This window comes from Lithobates pipiens, unplaced genomic scaffold (genome assembly GCF_037356315.1).
Source record: "Lithobates pipiens isolate NorthernLeopardFrog02 unplaced genomic scaffold, aLitPip1_a1.2 Scaffold_23, whole genome shotgun sequence".
Lineage (NCBI taxonomy): Eukaryota > Metazoa > Chordata > Amphibia > Anura > Ranidae > Lithobates > Lithobates pipiens.
Window position 1 is genome coordinate 17919069 of NW_027507785.1, and position 10295 is coordinate 17929363.

At 43.5% G+C, this 10295-nt stretch overlaps 1 protein-coding gene across 1 annotated transcript in view; it reads right to left on the reverse strand.

Moving 5' to 3' along the window:
* The window catches only part of CHRDL2 (chordin like 2), a 153469-nt gene that overhangs the window by 75490 nt on the left and 67684 nt on the right, over nt 1-10295 (reverse strand). Inside the window, exon 2 of the mRNA XM_077451225.1 lies at nt 1205-1317. Within this exon, the coding sequence (XP_077307351.1) occupies nt 1205-1317 (113 nt within the window). The remainder of the gene's footprint in view (nt 1-1204; nt 1318-10295) is intronic.

Genomic DNA, 10295 nt, shown 5'->3' on the forward strand with positions numbered 1-10295 from the left:
CACCTGCCAGTGCCCACCTGCCTCCCGCAGTGCCATCCTGAAGGATAAATAAAAGTAAAAGTAAGTGCCCCCCGTCTGTGCCCATAGTGCCCACAGTGCCACCCACAGTGCCACCCACAGTGCCACCCCACAGTGCCACCCACAGTGCCACCCAATCTGCCTCAAAGGTGCTGCACCCCAGTGCCGCCCATCAGTGCCCAGCAGTGCCGCCCATCAGTGCCCAGCAGTGCCGCCCATCAGTGCCCAGCAGTGCCACCTATCAGAGCCACCTATCAGTGCCACCTATCAGTGCCCATCAGTCCCATCTATCTGTGGTACCTATCAGTGCCCATCCGTGCCACCCATCCGTGCCACTTATCCGTGCCACCCATCCGTGCCATCTTATCTGTGCCCATCTTTGCCCATCAGTGCCGCCTTATCTGTGCCCATCGGTGCCGCCTTAACTATGCCTATCAGTGCCCACCAGTGCAGCCTATCAGTGCCCACCAGTGCAGCCTATCAGTGCCCACCAATGCAGCCCATCAGTGCCCACCAGTGCAGCCTATCAGTGCCGCCTTATCAGCGCACTTCAATGAAGGAGAAAAATGACCCGTTTGCAAAATGTTATAACAAACTATTAAAACATGATTTTTTTTTTTTTTTTTTTTTGCATCTTTTTTTGTTTGTTTAGCAAAAAATAAAACTCCGAGCTGTAACTAAATACCACCAAAAGAAAGCTCTATTTGTGGGAAAAAAATGATAAAAATTTCATTTGGGTACAGTGTTGTATGACCGCGCAATTGTCATTCAAAGTGCATCAGCGCTGAAAGCTGAAAATTGATCTGGGACTGAGGGGGGTTTAAGTGCCCAGTAAGCAAGTGGTTAAGCACCAGCTTTCGAAGTGGCTGGCACTGTGCCTCACTGCCAGCTACTTGAGAAAGAAAGAGCTAAAACGCTTGTCTTTCAGCTGCCTATTTGTTGCCAACCCAGGTTGACCTGCCCTCTTGTCTGCTTGCTGCCAGTCTAGACCTCTGCTTTGACCGGACTACTCTCCTCTGCCTTGATGCCTGCCCGGACCTATCTACTTCCATAAGCACCTGAAGCATTTGACTTGGTGAAGGTATTCTATATATCAGACACAATGATACATATCGAAAATGCAAATCATAACTTGTGGGCTTCCATTGGTTTATTCTATATGGGGAACTCAAATCAGTAGACGTACCTCAGAGCACATGCAGCGTATACAATATACGACCCCTTGAGGTTCAAGGTATGGGTGCCAGCTGTCTCCCGCACTGTACTTCTTACCGTGAAATATACAAAAGATATCTGGACCTGGAAAGAGAAAAAAACAACATGTGAATGAGCGCGACTCACAACCCAAAAATGTAGGTGTAAAAGAACAATTCTAGAACCCGAATATTGAGGTCAAACCCTCACCTGCCTTTGGTCATTGACAAAACACATGGGCACAATGGGGTTTATTTACTAAAGGCAACTCCACTTTGCACCACAAGTGCACTTGGAAGTGCAGTTGTTGTAGATCTAAGCCCTTGAACGCACGGTCGGACATTCTGACAACCAAATCCGTTGGATTTTGTCCGAAACTCTTGCATACACACGGTCGGACAAAGTTGTCGGAAAATCCGATTGTACATAACGTGATGACGTTATTTCGTTACGACGGGACTACGTTCAGGCTAGTAGCCAATAGCTTTGGTCTAGGAATTCGATCTGAGCATGCGTGGCAGTTTGTCCGTCGGAGTAGGCTACACATGATCGGAGTATGTCCGATCGGAGCATGTTGTCGTAAAATTTTATAGACAAGTTGGAAAACTTGGTCCGTCGGATATTCCGACGGAAACAGTCCGATGGAGACCACACACAGGCGGATTATCCGACAATACGGTCCGATCGGACACATTCCGTCGGAATCTCCGACCGTGTGTACAAGGGCTAAGGGGGACATGCAAGGAAAAAAAAAAAGAAAAAAAAAATGTGTACACGATTGGATGACAAAATCAGCAGAGCTTCCCCTAATTTCAGATGTTCCCCTCAGATCTAAAGCAACTGCACTTCCCAACGTACTTGTAGTGCAAAGTGGATTTGCCTTTAGTAAATAACCCCCCCAAGGTGGGTTTTGTGAACTGCAAAGCTTAAGGGGGGGGGGGGGGGCAAAGGCACAACACCAGCGCTGGTGTCCATTCATGCGTGGCGGGGGAAGGGGGCCCCCCCCAAGAGCCCTACCATTCAAAGTTTTTCTAACTGAATCTCAGATTTAAATATTACACCACAGAAGTAAACACCTACGTATGAAAATGCTGGGGTCCGGAATTGTGCCATTTAAAAAGCTGAAGTGTGTACTTTGTGAATGAAACCTGCAAACAGTGCTTGCAGGCTTTGTTCATAAATAAGCTTGGATAATATTACTGTTACAATGCATTTTGAAGAGTTTTTTTTTTTTTTTTTTTTTGAAGAGTTAACCTAAATTAACCATAATTATCCCTAATGTCAAGCCAAACAAAACCTTTTTTTAAGTTTTGAATAAAGCAGGCACGAGTTGGAATCCCTGTTCGTTTTTTTTTACTGCTAGTTGAGGCTTTATTACAGAGATCTACCCTCACTCCCCTTCAATGAAACATCAGATAGCAGTAAAAACCCAACAGGGGTACCAGCTTACACCCACTTTATTCAAAACTCCGCACTCACTTTATTCAAAGCTGGCTCAACATACACTTTAATTAGGCATGGTTACTGTTAACTAATGGCGCGTACACACGGGCGGACTGTATGGCGTACTTAGTCCGTCGAAACACATTTCAGCGGACAGTCCGCTCGTGTGTGGGCTTCAGCGGACTTTTTCAGTGTGCAGTCTGGCGTACTAAGTATTTCGGATTTTTCGAAATCCTGTCCGTCGTACTTTGGTTTCAGCGGACAGTACGCTCGTCAGTAGGCTAGTTCGACGGACTAAGAATGGCGCATGCCCAGAAAGGATTTACACGGCGGAAGGGTGCTTTGCTGTGTCTTGGACTTCCTATTTCTAGTCCCGTCGTACGTGCTGTACACGTCATCGCGCAAGCTTTCGACGGACTGTTTGTGTATCCGTGTGTGGTCAAGTCCGTTCAGTGGAAACCACGACGGATTGTCCGACGGACTAAGTACGCCATACAATCCGCTCGTGTGTACGCGGCATTAGGGATAATTCGGTTAATATTAAATTTGACCGGCCTGTGAAAGAACTCTTCAAAATTAAATTGGTTGTAAACCCTTACAAACCACTTTGACCTACAGGTAAGCCTAGCTTAAGGCTTACCTGTAGGTCCAAGAAATATCTCCTAAACCTACACGGTTTAGGAGATATTTGCCTGAAGACAGGCACCGCTGTCTAAGGCGCATGCGCCGTAGACAGCGACGCGCAGGCACACTGAGCGCGGCATTTCCAACAATGGATCTGCCGCGCGTGTCGGCTCCCGTGCGCATGCGCGGGAGTGACGTCATCGCGGCTCCGCTGAATGACAGCGGCGGAGCTGCAAGACGCCACCAGCAAGATGGATGCGCCGGACTACAGGGGACAGCGGCGACTTCGCTGGCTCCTGTGTCAGGTAAGTGACACATAATGGCCTACTATGCGATACACAATAGTCCATTATGCTTTACCTTTGCAGGGAATGAAAGAGGAAGTAAACTCATCAGGGTTTACTTCCTCTTTAAGTGTGACAGTGATATTCTTAAAACAAAATTTGTTGACAAAACCGGCAAACATTGTTTCCAGGCTTCATTCACACAGTACACACTTCAGCTCTTTAAATTTTTAAAGCACAACTCCAGGTACTAGCATGAGGCAACATGGCTACAGATTAAGAAATATATTACTATAAAAAAAAATATATATAATAATAATAATAATAATAATAATAATAAAAAAAAAAAAAATTAAAATATAATAATAATTAAAAAAATATAATAACAATAATAATAAAAAATATATATATATAATAATAAAAAATATATATATATAATAATAATATATATAATAAAATATATATATATATATATAAATATATATATATATATATATAATAAAAAAATATATAATAATAATAATATATATAATAAAAAAAAAAATATATATATATATATATATATATATATATATATATATATATATATATATATATATATATATATATATAAAGTCCATCCATTTACAATCAGATCCAGAAACTAAATGCAACACACAAAATATCCCTGGCCATCTCAACATACAAAGATCTGCTGTCTTTACAAGAAATACTGAACTCCCTATAATTTCACAATGTTGAGAGTAAAATACTGACAGGAAGAGAATTCTCTATGAACAGAGCAACAAGCCAGATGGGCAATGTGCACATTGATGCCTTGATGCCCTCGAAAGTAAAAACTACGTTTTTCAGAATATCCCTTCAGGTCCCAAAGCAACTACTCCTTTAGCCATCGCACGTGAATTCAGGAACTTCCACCAAAAGTGATATAACCTCCGTTCTCCCGATACTGACTCTTCCAACTCTCACCAAGAACTGATAGACACCTACCTCCGATATTTGGGCACCCCAACTATTTCTCAGCAAGCAAGAAGTGAACTAGAAGAACCTATTACCTCTGAGAACCGCCACTTTGCTATCTCCACCTCTAAGTGGGGCAAGGTCCTCGGCCCAGATGGCTTTCCTCTCTCATACTAAAAGACATTTAGAGAGCTGCTTACATCGTATTATTCACTTTCTAAAGGCCACCATTAGATATGTTTGAGGCACATATGGAACTACCAAAAAACCCCCAAAAAACACAAGGATCCTACCCAATGTTGTAGTTACATGTCGATTGCCCTTCTGAAGGTTTCTGAATGCGGACCTTAAATTATGCGCCAATATCCTGACAGACTCCTGCCCTACTGTACACCACTTCAATTGTCCACATGGACAAAGTTAGCTTTATGCCCAAACGAGAGAACTGGAATACCCACCAGAGTCATAACACCACCACAGGCATGATTGTAAATACAATCCGCCTGGTCAAAGGCCACACCTTTAAAGTGATACTGAAGGCAAAATACAAAATTACATACACTATATTAGCAAAAGTATTGGGACACCTGCCTTTACCCGCACATGAACTTAAATGGCATCCCGGTCTTAGTTCGTAGGGTTCAATATTGGGTTGGCCCACCCTTTGCAGCTATAACAGCTTCAACTCTTCTTAGAAGGCTGTCCACAAGGTTTAGGAGATGTGTCTATGGAAATGTTTGACCATTCTTCCAGAAGAACATTTGTGAGGTCAGGCACTGATGTAAAACCCAAAGGTGTTCTATTAGGTTGAGGTCAAGACTCTGTGCAGGCCAGTCAAGTTCCTCCATCCCAAACGTGCGCATCCGTGTCTTTATGGACTTTGCTTTGTGCACTGGTCCAAATCATTTGGTGGAGGGGGGGGGGGGGGTTATGGTGTGGGGATGTTTTTCAGGGGTTGGGTTTGGCCCCTTAGTTTCGGTGAAGGGAACATTTGAGGCATCAGCATACCAAGACATTTTGGACAATTTCATGCTCCCAACTTTGTGGGAACAGTTTGGAGATGGCCCCTTTCTGTTCCAACATGACTGTGCACCAGTGCACAAAGCAAAATCCATAAAGACATGGATGAGCGAGTTTGGGGTGGAGGAACCTGACCTAAACCCGATAGAACATCTTTGGGATGAATTAGAGCAGAGACTGCGAGCCAGGCCTTCTCATCCAATATCAGCGCCTGACCTCACAAATGCTCTTCTGGAAGAATGGTCAAACATTCCCATAGGCACCCTCCTAAACCTTGTGGACGGCCTTCCCAGAAGAGTTGAAGTGGTGCACACGCTCTGTGCCTAATGCTGCGTACACACGATCAAATTGTCCGGCGTACTTAGTCCGATGAAACCCATTTCACCGGACAATTCGATCATGTGTGGGTTTCAGCGGACTTTTCCAGCGCGAAGTCCGGCGGACTAAGAAAGTATTTTTGGACTCCAATCTTCCCGTCGGACTTGGGTTTCAGCGGACAATACGTTCGTGAGTATGCTAGTCCGGCGGACTAAGAATGACGCTTGCTCAGAAGCAAGTACGAAAAAGGAAGCTATTGGCTACTGGCTATTGAACTTCCTTTTTCTAGTCCAGTCGTACGTGCTGTACGTCATCACGCTAGCAAACGCCGGACTTTCTGTGTGTCCGTGTGTGGCCAAGTCCGTTCGGTAGAAAGTCCGCCGGACTATCCGCCGGATTGTTTGCCGGACTAAGTACGCCGGACAATTCGCTCGTGTGTACGCGGCATTAGACACCACTCTACACCCGCACCACCCATTTGGAAACTGTAAAGCGTTTCTAAAAAGAAAACACTGGACAACTCAAGGGAAACGCACTCCGTTTTATTACTACTACCGGTATAATAGATAATAGAACTCCTTAACAGAGGGGATGTTACGAATGCTTGGAGCAATATAGATCTATGCCACCTTGACAATATGATTAACTATGCTTTTTCAACGCAGGAATACATTGTCTTCTTTAGTCCAGAACGGAAGCTGTATAAACAGACTTATGATTGTAAGTGAAATGTATCCTAAAAAGATTTGTTTGTCTGCAAATTAAAAAAAATATTACTTTATGCATTACCTCAGTTTTATAATAAAGGTCTACCCTACTGCAGAATCAGTAAGCCCATATTAAAAATGTAAAAAAATTCCTTCATAAACGGTACGCAGCAGTGGAAGGTAAAGTGGTTAAATGATGCCGAAAATCACAGGTACTCAATATTAAGCGGACAAGGGAGTCCGCCTGCCCATAGACTTACATGGAGCTTCTGATCAGGTTGATCTGGACCCAAAAATAATCCAATTATATTATATTTTACATTGAACACTGCACCCCAAACATTTCCGGGAATAGGACATGACCAGAATACAATTCTATTACACTCTATACATAGAACACTACACCCCCCCCCCCCAAAATGGCCGACCACAGGACATGATCAGAATGCAATTCTAATACACTCTATACATAAAATACTACACCCCCAAAATGGCCGACCACAGGACATGACCATAATACAATTCTATTACACTCTATACATAGAACACTACATCTCCAACATGGCCAACCACTGGACATGATCAGAATACAATTCTGATACACTCTATTAGGGCTGCAACTAACGATTATTTTCATAATCGATTAATCGGCCGATTATTTTTTTGATTAATCGATTAATCGGATAAAAAAAACTGAAAAAAGGGGAGAAACACACACACACACACATATATATATATATGCGCACACACACACACACACACACACACACACACACACACACACACACACACACACACACACACACACACACGTGTCCCCCCCAGTATAGATGACACATTCCTCCCCCACCCCCCCCACCCCCTCCCCCCCCCCTCCGGTGTCTCGGGTTTTCTCACCCCTTCCTGGTGGAACTTCCTAGCGTGTTTTTGGGTTGCCAGCACCTGTGAAAAATGAAAATGCGATTTAAAAACGCAAAACGCGGTGCGTTTTTACTACAATTTCCATTCATTTCAATGGGAAGCTGGGTTTTTGGTGCATTTTTCAAAACAGCACAAAAGATGCAGCACGCAGGACTTTTCAAAACACACCCCCCCCTCCCGCCCCCCGTAATGCAGTGGTGTGAAGAGTCCCATTGGATTGAAAGGGAAGCACTTTTCTCGGGTCCTAAACTGTAAGCGGTGTCATCAACCTGGTTGTGCTGTGAGGCAGAATATGTAGTTGTCAGAACAGGATGTAGAGAAATACAAATTCTTTGCCAGGTAAAACTGCCCTCACATATGTATATCATTTGTGTATGTAATAGTTTGAATTCGGGTTTAACATGCCATAATGATTTTAACATTCTGGTGGTTAGGCGTTTAGTGACCTCAAATTTTACACAGAACAGGACATAAGCAGCCTGCCAGTTTAATTTTAACAGACATATTCACTTCTTTTTTTGGAAAGGATTACTGTATAAAGAAAGTGACTAATGTAGTCAATGTCCAGATTAGATGATACATTTCAGTACGCCATGTAACTGCCTTGCTTTCATCTTTCATAAAACAAATGTGTTGGCAAAGTGTAAACAACAATAATAGAACACCAGAGCAATTATACGGTGAACGCCGCGCTGGGGGTGACGTCAGCGCGCAGCCGCAGGGTGTACCAAGATGGCCGCCAGCTCCGGAGCTAGGCCGAAGCCGCGGTCTTTCCTAAGGCCGCGGCCCGCTCCGCGGATCACATGGTGCGGACCAACTAATCGATAATGAAAATCGTTGACAACGATTTTCATTATCGATTATTATCGATAATATCGATTAATCGTTTCAGCCCTACACTCTATACATAGAACACTACACCCCAACATGGCCGACCACAGGACATGACTATAATACAATTCTATTACCCTCTATACATAGAATACTACACCCCTAACATGACCAACCACTGGACATGATCAGAATACAATGCTATTACACCCTATACATAGAACACTACTCCCCCAACATGACCCACCACTGGACATGACCATAATAAAATTCTATTACACCCTATACATAGAACACTACAGCTCCAACATGGTCAACCACTGGACATGATCAGAATACAATTCTGATACACTCTATACATAGAACACTACACCCCAACATTCCCGACCACAGGATATGACTATAATACAATTCTATTACCCTCTATACATAGAATACTACACCCCCAACATGACCCGCCACTGGACATGACCATAATAAAATTCTATTACACCCTATACATAGAACACTACAGCTCCAACATGGCCATCCACTGGACATGATCAGAATACAATTCTATTACACCATATACATAGAACATTACACCCCAACATGGCCGACCACAGGACATGACTATAATACAAATCTATTACCCTCTATACATAGAATACTACACCCCTAACATGACCAACCACTGGACATAACCATAATACAATTCTATTACACCCTATACATAGAATACTACACCCCCAACATGACCATAATACAATTCTATTATACCCTATACATAGAACACTACACCCCCAACATGACCCACCACTGGACATGACCATAATAAAATTCTATTACACCATATACATAGAACACTACAGCTCCAACATGGCCAACCACTGGACATGATCAGAATACAATTCTGATACACTCTATACATAGAACACTACACCCCAACATGGCCGACCACAGGACATGACTATAATACAATTCTATTACCCTCTATACATAGAATACTACACCCCTAACATGACCCGCCACTGGACATGACCATAATAAAATTCTATTACACCCTATACAAAGAATACTACACCCCCAACATAACCTACCACTGGACATGACCAGAATAGTAATTCTATTACCCTCTATACATAGAACACTACACCCCAACATGACCTACCACTAGACATGACCATAATACAATTCTATTACCCTCTATACATAGAATACTACACCCCTAACATGACCCGCCACTGGACATGACCATAATAAAATTCTATTACACCCTATACATAGAACACTTCAGCTCCAACATGGCCATCCACTGGACATGATCATAATTCAATTCTATTACACCATATACATAGAACACTACACCTCCAACATAACCCACCACTGGACATGACCAGAATAGTAATTCTATTACCCTCTATTCATAGAACACTACACCCCAACATGACCTACCACTAGACATGACCATAATACAATTCTATTACCCTCTATACATAGAAAACTGCATCTCCAACATGACCCACCAATGGACATGACCATTAGGGCCGGTTCACACTGCGGGCGATGCGAGGCGACACCGACTTGCCTCGCCGCGACCTGCCGCGACCTCAGCGGCAACTTGCAAATGACTTCTGTATAGAAGTCAATGCAAGTCGCCCCGAGGTCGCCCGAAAGTAGTACAGGAACCTTTTTTCTGAGTCGGAGCGACTCGAGTCGCTCCTCTCAGAACGGTTCCATTGTACAGAACGGGGGCGACTTGTCAGATCACGGCGAGGCAAGTCGCGTCGCCTCGCATCGCCCGCAGTGTGAACCGGCCCTAATACAATTCTATTACACCCTATACATAGAACACCACATCTCCAACATAGCTGACCACAGGACATGACCATAATGCGATTCTATTACCCTCTATACATAGAACACTACATCTCCAACATGACCCACCAATGGACATGACAATAATACAATACAAAAACATGCGTAAAAACGCACA